This window comes from Oncorhynchus tshawytscha, linkage group LG14, assembly GCF_018296145.1.
Source record: "Oncorhynchus tshawytscha isolate Ot180627B linkage group LG14, Otsh_v2.0, whole genome shotgun sequence".
NCBI lineage: Eukaryota > Metazoa > Chordata > Actinopteri > Salmoniformes > Salmonidae > Oncorhynchus > Oncorhynchus tshawytscha.
Window position 1 is genome coordinate 37,506,153 of NC_056442.1, and position 24,226 is coordinate 37,530,378.

Below are 24,226 nucleotides of genomic sequence, written 5' to 3' on the forward strand. Positions count from 1 at the left end.
GTGGGGGTGCTTTGCTGCAGGAGGGACTGGTGCACTTCACAAAATAGATGGCATTATGAGGGAGGAAAATGATGTGGATATATTTGCTTGGTCGCAAATGGGTCTTCCAAATGGACAATGACCCCAAGCAAACTTCCAAAGTTGTGGCAAAATGGCTTAAGGACAACAAAGTCAAGTATTGGAGTGGCCATCACAAAGCCCTGACCTCAATGCTATAGACATTTTGTGGGAAGAACTGAAAAAGTGGGTGCGAGCAAGGAGGCCTACAAACCTGACTCAGTTACACCAGCTCTGTCAGGTGGAATGGACCGGAATTCACCCAACTTATTGTGGGAAGCTTGTGGAAGGCTACCCGAAACATTAACCTAAGTTAAACAATTTAAAGGCAATGCAAACAAATACTAATTGAGTGTATGTAAACTTCTGACCCACTGGGAATGTGATGAAAGAAATAAAAGCTGAAAAAATAATTCTCTAAACTATTATTCTGACATTTCACATTCTTAAAATAAAGTGGTGCTCCTAACTGACCTAAAACATATAATTGTTTACTAGGATTAAATGTCAGGAATTGTGAAAAACTGAGTTTAAATGTATTTGGCTAAAGTGTATGTAAATTTCTGACTTAAACTGTACATCATGATTCACTCCCACAGTCCCAGAGAGAACAATGCCATTGAAATTCCCCCAGTCTACAGGGGCTTCATGGCAGCTCCCCTCCCTCTTCAGGAGAATGGGTCTGGACAGACATGATGACCTGTGTGTGAATTTAGAGGGACAGCATTGATCACTGTAATGCCAACCGACCAAAAGTATGCTGTGTTCCAAGGGAGAGACCACAGACGATATTGATTTCTCAGGTCTCTTTCATTCAAATGCATATATCTTTCAATATAGGTATGTTTTCAAAGGAGAGCACCAAATATCACATTTCATGACAAATTCTCGAAACTAATAATACTCTTTATCAAAATGTACACATAAATGTACTTTTTCACCTATATATTTTCACTGTGCAATACCCTCCTCAGTAACCTCTTTCTGGAGTCCCCCAGAGAAAGGCTTTACACTGAGCTACATCCTGTTGACTTGACCTTGCTCTGCCCAACCCTAAAATTGCCCACTGATCTATAAACAAAACCCATTGAATTGAAAATAGAACATAATAGGCCATGTAACTTTATTGGCATTTCACCTCTCTTACATCTTGGGAGGATCTCTTTCTTAGTCATCCACTTCTTTTTACATTCAACAAACTGCAGAGTAAATCAGCTAACAGTAATGTTCAGTGAATGGTGTCCAGTAGCTGTCATAAGGCACGCTACAATGAGGGTCGTCACTAGTATCCATAGCCACAAAGTCATAATTATGGCTAAACCCCGCCCATTTCTACAATTTCTTAACATTTTATTTTAAACCTAACCCTAATCACACTGCTAACCTTATCCTTCACCCTAACATTAAAGTAAGACCAAAAGGCTATTTCTTTTGTCATATGTGACTTTGTGGCTATGGAAGCTAGTGGAAACCCTACATGAGGGTCTTTCTCATGTTGGACTGAGGCATTGAGAGTCACTGGGTTGCATTCACACATATAGATCTAACATCTTTGCCGGCATCGAGTGAGGGGCACTGCATTGATAGATCGGTTTCAGTCCGAGAGTCCATTCACTGGTTGCAGTTCACAGTAGAGTGATCTTCACTCAGATACTCACAGGGTTAAAGCTGTCGGTCATTGACTGCTAAGGTGTTGGTGGTAAGATGCTCATCATCCTATACAAACTGTGGTATAAAACTAACCTTTTCAATTTGAAACATGAGCAGTATGTCTGAAATATTTAAATGCTTAACATATGACTGTGTATGTACAATTAGAAAAGCTGCTAAAAACTACAAACTGATAACACTATTTAATTGAGCTACACACTGAATGCAATATAAACATCTGGTAAAAGAGGGGGTTATCTCTGGAGTATGGGTGGGCCGTACAGACAGTGTGTGATTGGCAGGTTTCAGCCAGCAGGTTCCAGCAGGGGGACATGTGCGTTCCCAGTGAGCAGTTGGGGGCAATGTGGGTAGTCCGGTGGGGGACGGTCTGAGGGATCAGAGGGGTCAGGAGGGGCCGGAACAAGGGGTCTCTCTAGGCTGGAAGACAAAAAAAAGTCACCAATGCGCCTCTGCTAGTGGCTGTGGGTCCTAAGCTTCTAGTCACCACTGTGCCCAAACTGCCCATGCCATCCTGAGTGCCAGTCCCTCTCGAGGCCCTTCAGTAGCTCACTTAGCTGCTTTCTCTAACTGGGCGTGACAGGTTAGTTTTTTTTATTTGGGGGGGCTGTGCCATCCGATCAAAGTCTCAGGCTGTTCCCTCTCCTCAACCCAAATATATCCTGCAGCGAGCAGAGCCTTTTTCTAGACTACTGGAGAGGGGCGATGAGTGCAGCTTTGAAGATTACGATTATTATTATCATCATCACTGCCACAGGAAAATAAAAGACAATTCATGAGATATCGTTTTATATGGCTGTTCACTTGATCCCTCAGGCATTTTGTGCTCACTGAAGCTTTCGGTGTAAAGAGACTGGTGACAGTCCCTGTTAAATAGCCCAATTCTCTGTTCTCTCTAGCTTCTCTGATAAAACACTTGAAAACACACAGCTACCAATACAGAACAGCAACACAGTGTACATTAAATACAGGGATTATATCCTCACTTTACACTGGTTGGGTTGTGTTTTTTAGGATTTGTATCTGTAATCTGGGTACATGTAGGGCACTAAACAATACAATGGTTTAATAATGCCAGTATGAGGAGACATTTGATAAAGGGGTCAAAAAGGCACAAAGTAATACATGTACTGAATAGTTTTATTTTTAAAAGACTCTAGAAAGATATTTAGTAACAAGAAGACATGTTTACGAGTTTCACGATGCAGCCATCAGTTCATGGCAAATTAAATGCTCTAATACTGCCACTCAGTGGCAGAGAAGAGAATTCTGATTAAGTAATATAGTAGTGTATTTTACCTGGGCAGTAGTAAATCACATCCTAAACCTTTCTTGGCTGTAACTACTCATCCTCTTCTTCCTGCTGAGAAAATAAAACTGAGTAATGACAACGTTGATGACAAAGTAAAGCAAGACAACAGAAGAGAGGAGAACCAAGATTTCCCACTCAGTCCTATCAATATAAGAATATAAGAGCAGACCGTAGTTTAAATCCATATTAGTTTCTTTTAAAAAAAGAGCACAGATGACTCATCTCATAGTGCTAGTTTAATAAAGAGAGCAGCCAGAACAAAGCTTTCCTCTTCAGTTAAGTGTTCTCTCAGATGTGCTTGATTACAGTTGAACAAGATTACTGAGGAGTGGAGAAACTGATTTCATTCAGATAAGGCAATTTGTCTTTGCATCAAAGAACACTGGTGAGAACATCCGTGTGTTTGCTGGTTGATATACTACCTCTGCTTCCTCTGTCACTTCTTCTTCTTCCTCCTTGGCATAGAAAAAAAGAGATTTTTTTGTTGGTTTTTTTGTGAAGGGATGAGTCCAGCATAGGGGAAAAGGAAGAAGTAGAGTGTATAGTTGGGTTAAAAGGGAGTTAAACCATCCAGGGGAGGCATCAAGAAAACAGGTAGCAGAGATGAGACTGGGAAGACACTAGGAATATCACCATTACTTAGGCCAATGGAACAAGTTAGCCACAGGGATAGTGCACCATTCCCTTAACTGCTAGTGAAGTAGTAAGATTAGTGTGGGCCTTTAAGCAAGGCCCTCTATGAGGTGGTATCATATGACGTGAAACTGCAAGGCACTGCATACTTCACAAATCATCAGACCACATTCACTCCGAGGTGCATCTGTTGGGTTGAGCATGGTGTTGCAATTAGCTACATTTCTACAAATGTAAAAAGCCTTTACCCTATATGCTACACTTAAAACAGGGGGTGAAGTGCAATTAATTGGTCCTGTGACCAATTCATTCACTGTTTTTAATGACTAAGTTTTACAGAAAACTTGCTTGTGGATATAGTGCTTGCTGTGTATTCAAGATTTGACGAATGATGTCCACATTAACACATTATTTAAAGCAGTGTAGTTTGGTGCAATGTATCTGACACTGCCAAGATCTTGTTGTGGGGGAGCATTGCACAATAACAAACAGTCCATTAATCTTCTGCTGTGCTTGTCCTGTCCACACTCAGTCTCAAGACTCTCCTCGCAAAGTGAAGCCATGCCAATGGCTATTTAAACATCCTGGTTGTCATGGAGTTCTGGTCAAGTCACTAGGGATCCCTATGCAACACTGTAAGATCCAATTCACAAGCATGTCTATGTGTCAGACTTGTACTCATGGGCGCAGAGGCAGATCTGGACACCAAACGATGAATGTCACCTGTTATGAAACATCCACTGGCACAATGCTGCAGAATCCTCAAGCCTCCAGGTAAACCAACGGGTAATGACCTCATCCCAGTCACACAGCATCAAAACCACAACCAGAGTCCAGAGAGAGCTCAATAATTTCCTTGAAATTAAAGACAGCATACCACAGGAGGGATGCTGGCAGCCTTGAAGAATAAGAGGGTAGAGAGCTCTTCACAAACCAACCCACACATGAAGGAGTAGGGTCATGCATAAGATCCATTAACTCCACGTCAGGGGCCACACCATGCAATGGGCTTGGAGCACAGCCAGAATATACCTCTTACCTCTGGGGCCTCTTCTTCCTAAGGTAGGGGATATCAGGGGTTTTGAGCATTTCAATGTCAAAGAGGGAACAAACGCAAGAGATACAACAGCCTATATTTGAGATAAGTGAATCTGCATGTTACTAAGGAGACTACAAGAGGGAGGAAAACCCTGTGTTACCTAATGTTCCCATTATTATTACCATAAGTGAACCGAATGACTGTGTTGGCGATGTTGTGTCTGCCATGCTGCACACCATCAGTTATCTGTACCACAGAGACCACCACCCATGCAGCAGAGAGAGAGACAGAGAGAGAGGGTCTTTCCAATCTAAGATCCACAGAAGACACCACAAATTACAACCAGAGGAAACTATTTCAACCTCACTGACTGACTCTTCTTGCTCCTGCAATGAAAGTATAGGAGGTGGTGGAGGAGAGCAAGAAAGTATAGGAGGAGGTGGAAGAGAGCAAGAAAGTATAGGAGGAGGTGGAAGAGAGCAAGAAACTATAGGAGGAGGTGGAAGAGAGCAAGAAACTATAGGAGGAGGTGGAAGAGAGCAAGAAACTATAGGAGGTGGAGGAGAGCAAGAAAGTATAGGAGGTAGAGGAGAGAAAGAAAGTATAGGAGGAGGTGGAGGAGAGCAAGAAAGTATAGGAGGAGGTGGAGGAGAGCAAGAAAGTATAGGAGGTAGAGGAGAGAAAGAAAGTATAGGAGGAGGTGGAGGAGAGCAAGAAAGTATAGGAGGAGGTGGAGGAGAGCAAGAAAGGGGAGAAAGAATAAGAGCAGATAGAGCAAAAGCAGTGAAGCTTGTGTGGAAGAGAAGAGAGGGCAGGCAGGGGCAGTAAGGAATGTTGGAGAGGCTCTGTGTAAGTGAGTGAGTGAGTGAGTGAAATTCTAAAATCAGGATGAATGACAGTGCTGGGTTTCTCTATCATGGTCTGTGTTCTGATGGCTACCAGAGTTACCATGTTGCTCATCCAACTATGTGATTGAGATATCATTATCTGACATGAGACAGAGGGCAAAATATTTCTTTAGTGTAGGGATACAGTCTGTTCAGATGCCATAGGTGAGATAAGGTCTGTTCTATCTACACAAAAAGTAGTGAAGGAGGAAATTGAAGGAATGCTGAATAAACTGTGCAAGATGTGGAATCAAGAACAGCAGCATTGATAGAATGGTGAAGAGGTAGAGGGGGGACGAGTGTAGTTGGGGAAAAAAACACTTATCAATCTACCTCAAGCTGTCGCAGCTCTTCTTCCTCCTAGATAGGATGAGATTGAGTGTCAGTGGTGTGGATGGTCCGGTCAGAGGTGACACCAGAAGCATGCGCGATAGGAAAAGTCAAATGTTTATCTGCAGGGATAGTTCAGGCTGACAGAAAGGAAGCAGCTACCGGACTATGGAAGAAATGAGGAGGAGGAAGGCTAAGAGAGATGGGAAAAAGAGAGGTTCAGAGGGAGTGAACATGGACTACTGATGAGGGAACGAATGGCAGATAGCTCACAAGACAAGCTCTTCCGTCCTACAACACAAAGCCTTCTGATCTCTGCCAGACAAACCCACACAGCTCGTGACTAAGGGAACAACCACAGAAATTCACAGCCGCAGACGCCCAGTTACCTCCGACCCCAAATCCTCTTATCCCTGGAAAAGCAAACCAAGAGATGGGGGAAAAGGGCAAAGGTGAGAGAGGTCAATGTGTGGAGAAGGTACAAGGAGTTGCTGGCAGAGGAGACCCTCTTGCAGATAGCTTTTCATGCATGATTCAACATGGAGCCCTAAAATATTTTGTAAAACTTAATTATCTTTATTGGATTTATTTAGACTTACAATATTTTTTTACTGTGTCTGGTGTTAACTACTTATACAATATATATTTCAATGTAGACACAGTAGCAGCTAAATGAGCAAGCCATTTTTCAAAATCAAATCATCAAACTATCTTATCAAATGACAAATACAGCGCCTTCGGAAAGGATTCAGCTCACTTGACTTTTTCCACATTTTGTTAGGTTACAGCCTTATTCTAAAATGGATGAAATATTTTTTTCCCCTCACAATATCCCATAATGACAAAGCAAAAACATGTTCCTGCTAATTTATAAAAAAACAAAGCACTGAAATATCACATTTACATAAGTATTCAAACCCTTTACTCAGTACTTTGTTGAAGTACCTTTGGCAGCGATTACAGCCTTGAGTCTTCTTGGGTATGACACTACAAGCTTGGCACACCTGTATTTGGGGAGTTTCTCCCATTCTTCTCTGCAGATCCTCTCAAGCTCTGTCAGGTTGGATGGGGAGCGTTTCTGTACAGCTTTTTTCAGGTCTCTCCAGAGATGTTTCGATCAGGTTCAAGTCCGGGCTGTGGCTGGGCTACTGAAGGACATTCAGACTTGTCCTGAAGCCACTCTTGCATTGTCCTGGCTGTATGCTTAGGGTTGTTGTGCTGTTGGAAGGTGAACCTTTGCCCCAGTCTGAGGTCTGGAGCACTCTGTAGCAAATTTTCATCAAGGATCTCTCTGTACTTTGCTCCTTTCATCTTTGTCTCGATCCTGAGTAGTCTTTCAGTCCTTGCCTCTGAAAAACATCCCCCACAGCATGATGCTGCCACCACCATGCTTCACTGTAGCAAAAGTGCCAGGTTTCCTCCAGATGTGACGCTTGGCATTCAGGCCAAAGAGTTTAATCTTGGTTTCATCAGACCAGAGAATCTAGTTTCTCATGGTCTGAGAGTCTTTAGGTGCCTGATTGGTGGAGTGCTGCTGAGATGGTTGTCCTACTGGAAGGTTCTCCCATCTCCACAGAGGAACTCCAGAGCTCTGTCAGAGTGACCATTGGGTTCTTGGTCACCTCCCTGACCAAGGCCCTTCTCCCCCGATTGCTCAGTTGGCCGGTTGACCAGCTCTAGGAAGAGTCTTGGTGGTTCCAAACTTCTTCCATTTAAGAATGATGGAGGCCACTGTGTTCTTGGGGACCTTCAATGCTGCAGACATTTTTTGCACCCTTCCCCAGATCTGTGCCTTGACACAATCCTGTCTCGGTGCTATACGGACAATTCCTTCAACCTCATGGCTTGGTTTTTGCTCTGACATGTAGTGTCAACTGTGCGACCATATATTAGACAGGTGTGTGCCTTTCCAAATCATGTCCAATCAATTGAATTTACCACAGGTGGACTCCAAGTTGTAGAAACATCTCAAGGATGATCAATGGAAACAGGATGCACCTGAGCTCAATTTCGAGTCTCATAGCAAAGGGTGTGAATACTTATGTAAATAAGATATTTAAGTTTTTTTTTTATATATACATTCGCAAACATTTCTAAAAACCTGTTTTCAATTTGCCATTATGGGGTATTGTGTGTAGATTTTAGATTTGTTTTTTAATGTAATCCACTTTAAAATAAGGCTGTAATGTAACAAAATGTGAAAAAAGTCAAGGGGTCTAAATACTTTCTGAAGGCACTGTATGAATGTTGAATGCTAGGGTATCTAATGATTATATCTCTAAGGTGGCATGCCATAGAAAATATCAGTAGTGTTCTAAAACTGTGTCAAGGACTAAGATGAAATGCATCCAAACATAGAGAAATCCCTCCATAGGAGACCTGAGGAAAATGAGAAGGGGGCAAAAAATGACAAAAGTGGGTCTGAGTTGCAAGTCATGGTATTACGAAGGAAGAGGGGTTTCAAGCATTCAATACTGCACAAGAAAAGCTACAACAAAGAAGAATATGTGAGGTTAGTAGTCTGGACAATCAGACACAGACCACAATCACAAGGATGCAAAAACAACACACATTAAAACTGAACACCCAAGGCCCTTAGCACAGAAATTGAGAAAACATTATATAATGAATTTGATTTAAGGGCTGAACACTACAGCTATAGAACATGGAACACAATTCAAAGTAGATCTACCTCGGCCTCCCGAGTGGCGCAGTGGTCTAAGGCAATGATCAGTTCTAGAGAATGTCACTACAGATCCGGATTCGATCCCGGGTTGTGTTGCATCCGACCGTGACCGGGAGACCCATGAGGCGGCACATAATTGGCCCAGCGTCGTCAAGGTTAGGGGAGGGTTTGGCCGGCTGGGATGACCTTGTCCCATTGCGCTCTAGCGACTCCTTGTGGCGGCCAGGTGCATGCACACTGGCTTCGGTCGCCAGCTGTATGGTGATTCCTCCGACACATTGGTGCGGCTGGCTTCCGGGTTGAATGAGCAGCGTGTCAAGAAGCAGTGCAGCTTGGCGGGGTCTTGTTTCGGAGGACGCATGGCTATTGACCTTCGCATCTCCAGAGTCCGCTAGGGAGTTGCAGCGATGGGACAAGACTGTAACTACCAATTGAATATCACGAAGTTGGGGTGAAAAAGGGATAAAAAAAACAACATTCAAAATAAGTAGATCTACCTCAGAAACCGGCTGATCATCTTCTCCCTAAAACAACGAATAGCAATGATTAGCTTCGGATCAACTCACTAGCTTTCACCAGGTTACTGTAACTAAGAAAGAGATTTTAACAAATTGACTATTACTACATTCCAATAACATCACAAGTGCTTTGATATCTATTGACACATTGCACATAAGTCTAATGGATATATTCAGTTGAACAGAAGTTTATAACTTTATATCTTATCAATAAAGAGTTGATAGTGGTTCACTCTGTAATGAACAACAGTGCCCTGGGTAACACTAACACATCTCGGGTTAACTCTGCGTTTGTTTGTTTGTACCACAGCATTTTGTATTCAATACCAGCATTAGCTAGCTTCTGTGCACTTCTGAGCCCAACAGAACACGACAGTGGTATGAGACATTAAAACAATGTGACCTTTGCTGATCAGTCAGGCAGCTTTCAAGTCACAATAAAAACATTTATTAATGAATTAAGCTACTGGTGAGTTGTGAAACTTTGCAAATGTATATAGCATGTTATTAAGCATGTATGATGCAATCATATTTTGACACAATGGCTAGCAGACATAGCTGTGCCTGGGCATTGGAAGAGAAACTTCATAGTACTGATAATCAGTGACTATGGCCAGGAAAACATAGACCTGGCACAATGCAGATGGCACAATGCAGCGAGCAGTGGCTGTTATTATTAATGACAATGCCCTTCATATCAGGAATTACTCCGGTGGACACAGTGTCGCCTGTTACCTTAGCCTCTTCATCCTCTGCTTCCTCCTGTTTAGAATAAGAGAGACAAACAGTGAGACTGAGACATGACTCCCAAATTTCTATTTGATTTCAATACTTTTCAGAAATGTAAAAACAATTTACCTGGGCTTCTTCCTCCTTCACGGGGGCCTTCTGGCAGAAAAAGGAGAAAGTAGAAAAGATTGTGTATCAGGATTATTAGAATGATAGCATGACCTCAAGGAGGCATATAGGAAATAGAGAACCTCTCCTCAAACATGAATGAGACACTTCTACATTGGAGGTCATGCAACTTGAACAGATCACGCACATTGAACAACATGGTGGGATTTCCAGAGGACCCCCACCAACACACACACCTAGACATGGATGGACAGCGGAACGACACATACACACCTAGACATGGATGGACAGCGGAACGACACACACACACCTAGACATGGATGGACAGCGGAACGACACATACACACCTAGACATGGATGGACAGCGGAACGACACATACACACCTAGACATGGATGGACAGCGGAACGACACATACACACCTAGACATGGATGGACAGCGGAACGACACATACACACCTAGACATGGATGGACAGCGGAACGACACATACACACCTAGACATAGTTGTAGAACAAAGGACATAGTACATATCAAAGAAAATCAAGACCAACGATTCAGTCAACAGTCAATAGAAACAGTTATAGAACAGTCAATTGAAACAGTTAAGGGACAGTCAATATAACAGAATACAGGTGGGTTAGTATGGTCCAGAGTTGAGGAGGAGATGAGAATAACAGCAGCTCGAGGGAAACAAAACCCTGAGGTCGAGAAAAAGACAACGTTAAAGAGATGGAGAGAGGAGACATCACGGGAGGACACAGCATGGGATTCTGGGAGCCAATTACAGTGTTCTCTAAGGATTCCTCTGTGTCTTTGACTGCCTCCTTCTCCTCTGCCACCTTCTCTTCTGCGGCCTCTTCTGCTGCTTCCTCTCCTGTTTCTCCTCCCACCTCTGCTTCCACCTCCTCTGTGTGTTCATCTCTATTGCACTCCTCCATCGGAACCTCTCTTTTCTAGAGTGAAAACAACAATGTGCCATCAAGGGGGAAAAAACGATGTGTTAGAATAATAATGACACAGCAGCTGTCATGGGCACACATCAAAACACCAGGAGGGGGGCAGCCCTACTGCTGGAGTCACATTTTCAAAGACATCACAGAGTAAGGCCTCAGCATCAGCAGCTCCTCTGAGTAAAGGAAAATGCATGAATAAATTAAGGGCAATTACATATGGTTGCAAGGTGATGAACAGCAGCATAGTGGTGCTGCGGAGATAAATTAGAGGTTTTCAATGATGTATGCTGTAGCGAAAAAGACTGCATATTATCACACTGCCGGGAGCCAGCCAACAGGACAGGAGTCCAGTCAACAGTATCAATAAAAAAACTGTCATTCCAACATTGCAACTTAAATGGAAAATAAACCAGCCTGGTACTCTGGAGAGCAGCGAAAACAGAGGGCGTCTGAACTCTTTTCCCAGAAATACCCATGAAGCTGGTCGAGTAAAATTAACTCAATTTGCGCCCTTCTCGAAACAGCATCCTCTAAAAGCCTGTGGGATTTGTTATAAGACGATCACAGGTTCAGCTGGGCAATAATTTCTCTGCTGTCCCTTGCCACCTTTTTGGAAAAAATATACAAATCATTTCTCTGTGATGCTCATGCACCAGGTCAATCTCTATGGTTTGGCAGCATCCCAAAGTGAGTTGAGAAGTTTAAGATTTTTCTTAATATATCTACGTATAAATGTTCAGATAATTTTTTACAACAGCATCGGCATGTTCTTCTATAAGAATAGTCCTATTATACAAATAATGAATTAAAAAAATAATTAACTGATTCCCAATCATCTGCTTTCTATTGAGTATAAATCCTATATAATATCATAGAATTATTATAAATACTTTATATGCTTTACAAAAACTACAGATGCAATATAAACACAATGAAACACTATAAAAACTGAGAAATGAACACATGTTAATTAATGAGAGACAGGTACACTATTTTTAAACCAACTCTAAATTGACACTCATCCATGCAATGAGTGGATTAGCAACATTACTGGTTACTTGGGGCGGCAGGTAGCCTAGTTAGTGGTTAGAGCGTTGGGCCAGTAACCAAAAGGTGGCTAGATCGAATCCCAGAGATGACAAGGTAAAAAATCTGTCGTTCTGCCCCTGAACAAGGCAGTTAACCCACTGTTCCTAGGCCGTCATTGTAAATAAGAATTTGTTCTTAACTGGCTTGCCTAGTTAAATAAAGATAAAACTTGGTAATCATCCATGGAAATTAAACCAACAAGATTTAACTTGGTAACTGGAAAATGAATCCAACAGGAGTTAACTGGAGAAATGGTTAAGGTTATGCTGGATGGGAGGAAACCAGGGGAGAAATGGTTAAGGTTATGCTGGATGGGAGGAAACCAGGGGAGAAATGGTTAAGGTTATGCTGGATGGGAGGAAACCAGGGGAGAAATGGTTAAGGTTATGCTGGATGGGAGGAAACCAGGGGAGAAATGGTTAAGGTTATGCTGGATGGGAGGAAACCAGGGAGAAATGGTTAAGGTTATGCTGGATGGGAGGAAACCAGGGGAGAAATGGTTAAGGTTATGCTGGATGGGAGGGTACCAGGGGAGAAATGGTTAAGGTTATGCTGGATGGGAGGAAACCAGGGGAGAAATGGTTAAGGTTATGCTGGATGGGAGGAAACCAGGGGAGAAATGGTTAAGGTTATGCTGGATGGGAGGAAACCAGGGGAGAAATGGTTAAGGTTATGCTGGATGGGAGGAAACCAGGGGAGAAATGGTAAAGGTGAGACAGGGACTGAGGGATAAGAGAAAGACATTACTAGTGTGTCATCATCAATGTTCTCCTCCTCAGCTTCAAGGTTCTCTTCATCCTCAGCATCATCAGTTCCATTTACAATGGTTCCATTCTCAACAGGCCCATTTTCAAGGAGATATGCCTCTTTCGCTTCCTGCACCAAGGAAAATTTGGCAGGTTGTTTAACTCAACTACGTTAGCCTACATGTCACATCGTATCCCTCTCACACAATTAACCTCACTAACTCCTATTTGCCCTCCAAAGAAATCTGTTATGTGGCGTGCACTCAGGCATGTCTCAACCTGAGCGAAAACAAATTAGGAGGACAATACATGCCTGAGCATTTCAGCTAAACAAACATTAAAACAGCCTGTCTCTGACAGCAACAATATTGGGGCGAGTTTATTTGCATTATAAAATCCCTAGAGTGGAAAACACATTTTGTGGTTGAATTCTATAGCTAAAAAGCTATATAAACACAATGTATATTTTAGAAAATTAAGTGAAAGTTGAATTCCAACCTTGGAACCTGGAGGAGGTGGCAGACCCAGGAAGGCATATACCGCATTGTCTTCTTTAGCATCAAAGAATGTCTCGTAGTCCTATGGTAAAAAGCAAATTAGACATTTCTGTTTATTCTCCAATCGTTCTCTCAGCATTTGAATGGACACTTCTCCCCACCTTTACCTGAACCATTCAGTAGGGAGTAGGCTTATTGGTCACCACACCTTCTATATTATTTTGTTATGCTCACCCCACAGTAGCTCTCTTCGTTGAAGATCTGAGGGGGTAGAGGGATCCCGTTGGTGGGCTTTTTCTCCACAGGGACATTTTCCCTCATCCACATGCGGTTGTCCTCATTGCAGGCAATGTCCAATGGAGCGTAGTCCACTTTCAGGGCCTCCAGGAACCCAAGCACATCCTGTTGCTTCTTTTTGATCTGGACCATCACACAGGTGTACAGACAGACAACAAACACAGTATAGATAGGCTTCTTCTTCATGAGATCATGTTTGGCAGATTTGTTTTCTATCACTAGGTTGGGGAGAGCAGAGTAGAAGGCTAATACATTAATGAAAGCTTTTAACTTTTTGTTTTATAGTTTGACAAAGAATATATTCACATATCATACACTATATGCAGTTGACGACGGAAGTTTACATACACTTAGGTTGGAGTCATTAAAACTTGTTTTTCAACCACTCCACAAATGTATTGTTAGCGAACTATAGTTTCGGCAAGTCGGTTAGGACATCTACTTCGCGCATGACACGTCATTTTTCCAACAATTGTTTACAGACAGATTATTTCACTGTATCACAATTCCAGTGGGTCAGAAGTTTACATACACTAAGTTGACTGTGCCTTTAAACAGCTTGGAAAATTCCAGAAAATTATGTCATGGCTTTAGAAGCTTCTGATTGACTCAAATTATATCAATTAGCCTATTGGAGGTGTACCTGTGGATATATTTCAAGGCCTACCTTCAAACTCATGCCTCTTTGCTTGACATCATGGGAAAATCAAAAGAACTCAGCCAAGACCTCAGAAAAACAATTGTAGAACATAAGTCTGGTTCATCCTTGGGAGCAATTTTCAAATGCCTGAAAATACCACGTTCATCTGTACAAACCATAGTACGCAAGTATAAACACCATGGGACCATGCAACCGCCATACCGCTCAGGAAGGAGGTGCGTTCTGTCTTCTAGAGATGAAAGTACTTTGGTGCAAAAAGTGCAAATCAATACCAGAACAACCGCAAAGGACCTTGTGAAGATGCTGGAGGAAACAGGTACAAAAGTATCTATATCCACAGTAAAACGAGTCCTATATTGACATAACCTGAAAGGCCACTCAGCAAGGAAGAGGCCACTGCTCCACAACCACCATAAAAAGCCAGACTACGGTTTGCAACTGCACATGAGGACAAAGATTGTACTTTTTGGAGAAATGTCCTCTGGTCTGATGAAACAAAAATGGAACTGTTTGGCCATAATGACCATCGTTATGTTTAGAGGAAAAAGGGGGAAGCTTGCAAGCCGAAGAACACCATCCCAACTGTGAAGCACGGGGGTGGCAACATCATGTTGTGGGGGTGCTTTGCGGCAGGAGGGACTGGTGCACTTCACAAAATATATGGCATTATGAGGGAGGAAAATTATGTGGATATATTGAAGCAACATCTCAAGACATCAGTCAGGAAGTTAAAGCTTGGTCGCAAATGGGTCTTCCAAAGTTCCAATGGACAATGACCCCAAGCATACCTCCAAAGTTGTGGCAAAATGGCTTAAGGACAACAAAGTAAAGGTATTGGAGTGGCCATCACAAAGCCCTGACCTCAATGCTATAGACATTTTGGGGGCAGAACTGAAAAAGTGGGTGCGAGCAAGGAGGCCTACAAACCTGACTCTGTCAGGAGGAATGGACTGGAATTCACCCAACTTATTGTGGGAAGCTTGTGGAAGGCTACCCGAAACATTTGACCTAAGTTAAACAATTTAAAGGCAATGCTACCAAATACTAATTGAGTGTATGTAAACTTCTGACCCACTGAGAATGTGATGAAATAAAAGCTGAAACAAATCATACTCTCTACTATTATTCTGATATTTCACATCTTAAAATAAAGAGGTGACCCTAACAGGGAATTTTTACTTGGATTAAATGTAAGGAATTGTACAAAACTGAGTTTAAATGAACTTGGCTATGCTGTATGTAAACGTCCGACTTCAACTGTATACAAAAGTATGTGTACACCCCCTTCAAATTATTGCATTTGGCCATTTTAGCCACACCTGTTGTTGACAGGTGTATAAAATCGAGCACAACGCCATGCAATCTCCATAGACAAACATTAGCAGTAGAATGGCCTTACTGAAGAGCTCAGTGACCTCCAATGTGTCACCGTCATAGGATGCCACCTTTCCAACAAGTTAGTTTGTCAAATTTCTGCCGTGGTAGAGCTGCCCAGGTTTACTGTAAGTGCTGTCATTGTAAAGTGGAAACATCTAGGAGAAACAAGGGCTCTGCAGCGAAGTGGTAGGCCACAAAAGCTCACAAAAATGGCCTGTCCTTGGTTGCAACACTCACTACCGAGTTCCAAACTGTCTCTGCAAGCCGCGTCAGCACAATAACTGTTTAGTCGGGAACTTCATTAAAATGGGTTTCCGTGGCTGAGCATCTGCACACAAGCCTAAGATCATCATGTGCAATGTCAAGCATCGGCTGGAGTGGTGTAGAGCTCGCCGCCATTGGACTTGGGAACACGTTCTATGGAGTGATGAATTACGCTTCACCATCTGACAGTCCTAGGGATGAATCTGGGTTTGGTAGCTGCCAGGAGAACGCTACCTGCCCCAATGCATAGTGCCAACTGTAACGTTTGATGGAGGAGGAATAATGGTCTGGGGCTGTGTTTCATGGTTCGGGCTAGGCTCCTTAGTTCCAGTGAAGGGAAATCCTAATGATACACCATACAATGACATTCTGGATGATTCTGTGCTTCCAGTTATGTGGTAACAGTTTGAGGAAGGCCCAGTCCTGTTTTAGCATGACAATACCCTCGTGCACAAAGCAAGGTCCATACAGAAAAGGTTTGTCGAAATCCGTGCAGAAGAACTTGACTGGCCTGCACAGACCCCTCACTAATGCTCTTGTGGCTGAATGGAAGCAAGTCCCAGTTGCAATGTTTCAACATCTAGTGGAAAGCCTTCCCAGAAAAGTGAAGGATGTTATAGAAACAAAGGGGGGACCAACTCTATGTTAATGCCCATGATTTTGGAATGAGATGTTCGACAAGCAGGTGTCCACACACTTTTGGTCATGTAGTGTACATTTCCTTTGATATTGTAGATTAGGTTTGAGGTAATCCAAATATATTCCAGAAGGTTCTGCAAGTGAGTGCATGGTGATTCATCTTCAACAGATTGGTGTTGCAGGTTAGGAATATGATCTCAACGACGGTAGAGATATATATGGAACTCGGGTAGTCCTAGTGCTCCTCAAATGAGAAGTTAGACGCAAATAACGGTACTAAAAGTTGACAAACCGCTAAATTGCCTAGGCCTATAATAACTACAAGCGATTTGAATCTGTTTGCCAGTCACATAAACGCATGAATTAAGAACTGAACAATAGTCGTGGTAAACCGGCCACAAAGTTAATAGCATTTAAAAACAAAGACTCGGGTAAATGCTTACCGCTGTCGATCCTGATGAAGAAGCTAGAAATACTTTTATAACCATTTTGTTACAATGTGTTCTGTAGAATGAAGTACTAACGTAGGTTAGTAAAAATAAAGGCTGCCTCCCCTAATAGTAGAGCGCACCCAAGCCACACACACCACTGAGGCTATTTTTGTCCCCAAACTCTCCATTACCGCAGGATTGGTGGGCCAGGTTTTAGGGGTGCAGCGCTGACCGAGTGATTGGCAACTTCAGCTGTCTGTCGGCATGGGGACCACAAAGTTAGTTCGCAGCTACATGCATAGTGCATATATGGACAGAAATAGCGACTGCCCAACAGAGCAACTAGTGAAACAAAACCAAGAGTTAAAGCGGCAGGTGAAATGTATGCTGTTGGACCATGATTATCTATAAGCCTAACAGTCATTTTTGTAGATCTACATTGTGCATGTTTATTTTAGGCTAATGTATCGTTTGTTTATTGTAGTATATCCTGAAAGTGAATCAAAACAACAATTGTACTATGTACTAACTTGTACTAAGTCTAATATAATTGGTTTAGTTGAAAACAGTTTGAGTTTATTTACAATGGTGTGGTTTACAATGTGTTTTTTAATTCTCCCAAAAGCTGTCAATTCAAATAAATGTCATATGAGCTGTGATTTAACCATATAATTAGAACGTATTCCAAAGAGGTTCAGTAGACAGACAACTACATTTCCCATTGTCCTATTCTATGAGAACGCTGGTTTCTAGGGCAACCAAAAATACATTTTCAGAGACAGCCAGCCAGCAACATAATCGTCAATGATTGTCTCTTGCTATTGAAGATAAATAATAACTCAACTGAATGCGAGTAGGGGAAAAAAAACATTGAGATATTTTAATAATTGAATGTAGGGATAGCCTTGGCATGGGGAATAATTAGGCTTGGTTGTTAGTTATGTAGAATAGTTGAGGTCAGGAAAGGTTTTCAATCGAGCTAATGATTGTCTTCAATCACTCTGTGTCTTCAATTGGCTAGACCTAGCTAGATAACGTTAGATAGATAGCTAAACGGATTATACTATTAAATAATGTAAGTACGCTATAGTTGGAAGTATAGATTGCTTTGATTCTTATCATTTAACATACAGTGTGGCTAAATGAACTACTTCAACTAATTGGATATCTTTCTGCTATATTACAGAAACTGGTGCAGGCTCATCATTTGCATGGGAGACATGTCTCTGAGTCTGAGACACCACACCAGAGGCATAGTGCAGCAGGACGATGCTAACTATGAAGTTGGAGCAGGGGATGTAGACTCAAGCTGCTCCTCAGGCCAGTCCACCCCCTCCAGGTCAAGCAGGGGATACAGCAGTACGACAGGCAGCAGGGTAGACTCTCAGGGGTCATGCACCCAGTCAGACTACGAGGAGGAGGCTGACACTACTGCAAATAGGACCTTTGCCCTCTCGCCAAACAAGAAGCCAGATCTAGGCACGAAGACAGCTAAAACACGAAGTATGTGATATCTGATATTTCATATCTTCTCATTACTACAGGACAGCCTAGCTTTAATGACACACAGTGCATTCGGAAAGTATTCAGATCCCTTGACCTTTTCCACATTTTGTTACGTTACAGCCTTATTCTAAAATGGATTAAATCAGTTTTATTCCTCATCAATCTACACACAATTCCACACAATGACAAAGCGAAAACAGATTTTTTGCAAATGTATTAAAAATAAAAAACGGGGGGAAAAATGTATACGTTTTCAGAACCTTTACTCAGTACTTTGTTGAAGCACCTTTGGCAGCGATTACAGCCTACAAGCTTGGCACACCTGTATTTGGGGAGTTTCTCCCATTCTCTGCAGATCCTCTCAAGCTCTGTCAGGTTGGATGGGGAGCGTTGCTGCACAGCTATTATCAGGTCTCTCCAGAGATGTTCAATTGGGTTCAAGTCTGGGCTCTGGCTAGGCCACTCAAGGACATTCAGAGACTTGTCCCGAAGCCACTCCTGAGCTGTCTTGGCTATGTGCTCAGTGTCGTTGTCCTATTGGAAGGTGAATCTTCGCCCCAGTCTGAGGTCCTAAGTGCTCTGGAGCAGGTTTTCATCAAGGATCTCTCTGTACTTTGCTCCGTTCATCTTTCCCTCGATCCTGACTAGTCTCCCACTCCCTGCCGCTGAAAAACATCCCCACAGCATGATGCTGCCACCACCATGCTTCGCCTTAGGGATGGTGCCAGGTTTCCAGACATGACGCTTGGCATTCAGGCCAATGAGTTCAATCTTGGTTTCATCAGACCAGAGAATCTTGTTTCTCATGGCCTGAGAGTCCTTTAGGTGCCTTTTGTAAAACTCCAAGCGGGCCGTCATGTGCCTTTTACTTAGGAGTGGCTTCCGTCTGGCCACTCTACCATAAAGGCCTGATTGGTGGAGTGCTGCAGAGATGGTTGACCTTCTGGAAGTTTCTCCCATCTCCACAGAGGAACTCTGGAGCTCTTGGTCACCTCCCTGACCAAGGCCCTTCTCCTCTGACTGCTGGCCATCCGGCCAGCTCTAGAAAGAGTCTTGGTGGTTCCAAACTTCTTACATTTAAAAATGATGGAGGCCACTGTGATCTTGGGGACCTTTAATGCTGCAGACATTTTTTGGTACCCTTCCCCAGATCTGTGCCTCGATATAATCCTGCCTCGGAGCACTACGGACAATTCCTTCAACCTCATGGCTTAATTTTTGTTCTGACATGCACTGTCAACTGTGGGACCTTATATAGATATGTGTGTGCCTTTTCAAATGATGTCCAATCAATTGACTTTACTACAGGTGAACTCCAATCAATTTATAGAAACATCTCAAGAATGATCAATGGAAACAGGATGCACCTGAGCTCAATTTCGAGTCTCATAGCAAATGGTCTTTATACTTATGTAAATAAGGTTTTTCAGTTTTTATTTCGAATACATAATACAAACATTTCTAAAAACCTATTTTCGCTTTGTCATTTTGGGGTATTGTGTTTAGATTGATGAGGGGGGAAAACCATTTAATCCATTTTAGAATAATGGAGGTAAGGTAACAAAATGTGTAAAAAGTCAAGGGGTCTGAATACATTCCGAATGTACCGTAAGTGTAGGCCTATAGGCAGAGATGGTTTGCAGCATATTCCCATGTACACATCACACTTAGGCACATTTTTCCTCTCAGCGCAAAACAAGGGAGGGCAGTGGTGCAAAAAGAAGAAAAACACTCATTTAAGGAACCGCAAGGCCTCTCTCGTCCCTCCAATCAAGCCCCTGGAGGGCCCAAACCAGCGCATTAGGTCTGCCCACAGGCACCGCATCAAGGAGCTCAACAGCCAAGTGTGGGAGCTACAGCAGCAGCTGAGTGGTGTCGCCACAGAGAACAAACTGCTAAAGCAGCTCCAGGTCCGCCACACAGTGGCGCTACAGCGCTTCCAAGACTCACAGAGTGGCCTTCCCCAGGTACGCTGCAGTTTTTCTGGGGGCTTTAATAACTGATCTGTAACACAGCTATAACAAACTCTGATCTGTAACACAGCTATAACAAACTCTGATCTGTAACACAGCTATAAGCAAACTCTGATCTGTAACACAGCTATAACAAACTCTGATCTGTAACACAGCTATAACAAACTCTGATCTGTAACACAGCTATAACAAACTCTGATCTGTAGCACAGCTATAAAAAACTCTGATCTGTAACACAGCTATAACAAATTCTGGTCTGTAACACAACTATAACAAACTCTGATCTGTAACACAGCTATAACAAACTCTGATCTGTAGCACAGCTATAAAAAACTCTGATCTGTAACACAGCTATAACAAATTCTGGTCTGTAACACAACTATAACAAACTCTGATCTGTAACACAACTATAACAAACTCTGATCAGAAACACAGCTATAACAAACTCATCAGCTAACAACAATAATCTGATCTTGTAGCATTGGCTAAGATCATAATGTTTTGCACCCACCCACACCCTCAGGTCCTGGCCAAGCACGGCAATGAGGTGCGTGGTCTGCAGGAGCTCCTGCGCAAAGCCCGCATCCGCCGCAACAGTCTGTCCAGGCGTCTGCGTGGAACAGAGGAGGAGCTGCTGCGTACCAAGGACGTTCTGCACAGGCTGCAGCTGCTCAGCGAGGACCGCAGCCTGAAAGAGAGGGAAGAGCTTAGCCACAGGCTGGCCCTGATCAGTGTGGACCTGAACAGGAAGAACAAGAGGATACAGGTACAGTACATGCACTCACAAGGCAGGGCTGACTCCATGTTCACAGGCCAGGTGGATGTCTGTATTGAAACTGATTGGGTTTTCAAATCTGTCCATCTGTATTGGTCATCTACTGGGAGACCAATATAGGTGGACAGGGTCAATACAGTTATGCTAGATTGATACTGGACACATAGTATCACAATGTTATATCTGTAGTGAAACTTACATATATTGTATGTTGCAGGACTTGGAAAGAAATTTTGAGCTGAGCCAGATATCCTTCAATCGCCATCTTGCCACAGAAACAAGGAAGACCAATGAGGCCAGAGAGATGTCTGATTACCTCCAGGCACAGATCAGTCTGTTGACCCAAAAAATCAAAGTAAGTTTATAAGTACTTGAGAGCAGCAACATACAGAGTGTAAAACACTTTAGGAACACCTTCCTAATATTGAGTTGCACCCTACCCCACCCCACCCTCAACCTGGTCAGTCTATATCATGGAAAGAGCAGGTGTTCATAATGTTTTGTACAATCAGTGTAGGTAAACTGTTCCAGATCTGAGTAGATTTGGAACAGTACTGTTGTTTGAAAGAGTGAGTCATTTAACTTGCAGTACTGCAATGTAAACACAAGAGGGTGTCTAATACAGCTGTATTTCAAAAGCCATAATTGAATGAAGCGAAATACCCATTTCCCTCTCGTAAACTTGCCTGGCTACCCAAACGCTATGCCACGCCCACAGACGTTAGTTTCTTCTCCACAATGAACCTGGATCTGAGTACCTCCCAGACGATTTCTAGAACGCAAACACATTCTAACCCTTCTGATTGGTCCCAGAAACCGATGGGTTGGGCCAGAGCCAGAACACACATGGGTAAGGCAGCGTTTTGAAAATGTGTCATTGGCTTTGATACTCTAATCTAATTGGTTAGAAATGATCCAATCGCTGATTACTTTGTTTTGTTCAACAAAACAAAGTAATCAGAGAAGCGGACTAATTCAGTTTGAGTCGTCAAGCAACTGGCAACAAACCAGCCTGGTAATAGATATCAGGATGATTACACTACATTTGAGAAAGTAACATTTATTGTACATATTGCATTCTTGAGAAATGATTACTGATGCATTTAACATGAAATATAGGAAAAAGAGAGAGAATTGGAGATCCACAATATCTACTCACATAGATTTCCAAATGGCTGGAACGGAAAAGGTACAAAGACATTATGAGCTACTTTTAACATATTCAACCCATGATCCAGATCAGACTATTTGTTTTTACTTGAGGCTGAATATCTTTTCACATTTACAGGGGCAAGAGAAACTAAATCTGTTCAAACAGATGACTTGTCCTCTCTCCCCATTGAGGCTCCGTGCCAACTTGAACTAGAATATGCCTGTTCACTCCAGCATCTGGAGTTGGAGAAGCAGAAGAGTTTGAGCTGGGTACGTAAATGGATTTCCTTCTCTCTCACATTCTGTGCAGAAAGCTGTTTAAATGGGTAATGATCAATAAAACATTTATTCAATATTGACCGATAAAAGCAAGAGTGTAACTCTTTGATAAAAGTTTGTGTAGTGAGTTCCAGTGTAAAGTTGATATCTGGTTGTTTTTTTCAGGAGTCCTTTGCCATCGACTTCACAGACAGAAGTGACGCAGCAGACACGTTGGTGGATGACAGAGGATCAAACAATAATGAAGACTTTGCGGGTAAGGATTTTTTAAAACTTTACTACAGACGATTGGGAGAACCAATGAACAGCTGCAAAGCGAAGGGGATATTGAGAAAATAAATGGTTAAATTATATTCTGAAGAGGCTTGTATGTACTCTCCAGTCACAGTATATGCAAACACAAAAAACTCCAATATTGGGAATAATTCAAGCTCACGTGTCATAGTAATTAACAGGACTGAAATAATCTTTCCTGTGTCATGTTATATCCCCAAAAAATCTGAGGGAATGGCAACCACAAATGCAAGCAACTATCATATTTATCCACAGAGGATGGAGAGTTGGATGGTGATTCTGACAAGGAGAATCCTCAGCTTCAGGGTGAGGAGGATTGCCTTGCAGAGAAGGCAGCGAGTTCCCTGAAGGCTTCAGGAGAGCAAACAGAACCGTTTGAAAGCCAGGTCCGGTACACTCTGGAGGATTTTCTGAATACAGAACGTGCCAACAAGGCCCTTGAATCCTCTCCCAGGACCAAACGCCTCTACAAATTCAAAGAAACCATCCAGAACCTACACAGTGGAAAGCCTGCCTATACCAGCCATACCCACAGCCTGAGAAAGAGCCCTCCTAGATACATCAAGAGCCAGGCCAGGGTCGAGAACCTTGGGTCTGGGGCATATGAGCCCTCCTTTGTCACTCTACCAGCAGAGAAGTGGCAAAGTGACACCAGGGGCCCTCAACCGGAGGATGGTGTAGTCCGCAGCAAGAAGAGCAGCTTGATGAAAGAGCTTTTCGGCCAGGCCCCAATCACTGATCCAATTGCCATGCAGACAGGCAGATCCAGAGTTCAAAGTACAGACCTGGACAGAATGTCATCTCACCATACAGGAGATGCTAGCCCAGTCTCACCTGGGAGAGAGACCAAGATCATTTTTGACTGACCCAAGAACAATACAAAATGATAATCTATTTTCACAAGTTGATTATTTTAATAAATATTTCATCTGCCATGGCAACTCAACGCATTACTAAACGGAGTATTTGTATACGTGATATTTATAGTGAGTTATATACCTGGAAAGTATTGTTTAACTATTTGTTAGAGGTAATATTAAGCTATCTGTTTGTGATTAGAGCATCAAACATTCTCTGACACTATTGCTCATGACGAATTCCTTAACTCCCTTGAAATCAGATTGTAATGAAAGCAACATTCAATGAAGACCATTCCTATGCCACAATGGTACATTGTACAATTTTGTACCAGCTTCTGTAAAATACCCAAGATGCTAAGAACAACCAACACTTGAGGCCTTCGGATTTCAAATTCTTTATTGTGTTGAAGTACGCATATTTTCTTATGCATACTTCAACACTTC

At 42.6% G+C, this 24,226-nt stretch overlaps 2 protein-coding genes across 37 annotated transcripts; one reads left to right on the top strand and one right to left on the bottom strand.

The window, feature by feature from the left end:
• Positions 1–1,163: 1,163 nt before the first annotated feature.
• On the bottom strand, positions 1,164–17,139 carry LOC112267161 (SH3 domain-binding glutamic acid-rich-like protein). Of its 35 annotated transcripts, none has more exons than XM_042297460.1 (13): positions 16,956–17,139; positions 13,509–13,694; positions 13,276–13,356; positions 12,779–12,907; positions 10,775–10,942; positions 9,989–10,018; positions 9,866–9,892; positions 9,110–9,136; positions 5,930–5,956; positions 4,710–4,727; positions 3,460–3,492; positions 3,025–3,085; positions 1,164–2,145 (listed from the first exon to the last, which is right to left on the bottom strand). In XM_042297460.1, exons 1-12 carry the CDS (start codon positions 16,998–17,000, stop codon positions 3,068–3,070), a joined length of 789 nt encoding a protein of 262 aa, XP_042153394.1. In that variant the 5' UTR covers positions 17,001–17,139; the 3' UTR covers positions 1,164–2,145; positions 3,025–3,067. The 35 variants fall into 35 exon arrangements, with proteins under 35 accessions (XP_042153394.1, XP_042153393.1, XP_024301078.1 ...); XM_042297459.1 differs by having other exon boundaries at positions 3,025–3,088; XM_024445310.2 differs by lacking the exon at positions 10,775–10,942 and having other exon boundaries at positions 3,025–3,088.
• Positions 17,140–17,190: 51 nt separating this feature from the next.
• LOC112267160 (lebercilin-like protein) lies at positions 17,191–24,183 on the top strand. 2 transcript variants are annotated; one of them, XM_024445300.2, is made up of 9 exons: positions 17,191–17,325; positions 18,130–18,446; positions 20,139–20,416; positions 20,946–21,188; positions 21,415–21,552; positions 22,317–22,386; positions 22,486–22,619; positions 22,794–22,884; positions 23,178–24,183. In XM_024445300.2, exons 2-9 carry the CDS (start codon positions 18,155–18,157, stop codon positions 23,786–23,788), a joined length of 1,857 nt encoding a protein of 618 aa, XP_024301068.1. In that variant the 5' UTR covers positions 17,191–17,325; positions 18,130–18,154; the 3' UTR covers positions 23,789–24,183. The 2 variants fall into 2 exon arrangements, with proteins under 2 accessions (XP_024301068.1, XP_042153392.1); XM_042297458.1 differs by lacking the exon at positions 17,191–17,325 and adding an exon at positions 17,732–18,018 and having other exon boundaries at positions 23,178–24,175.
• The last annotated feature ends 43 nt before the right edge of the window (positions 24,184–24,226 follow it).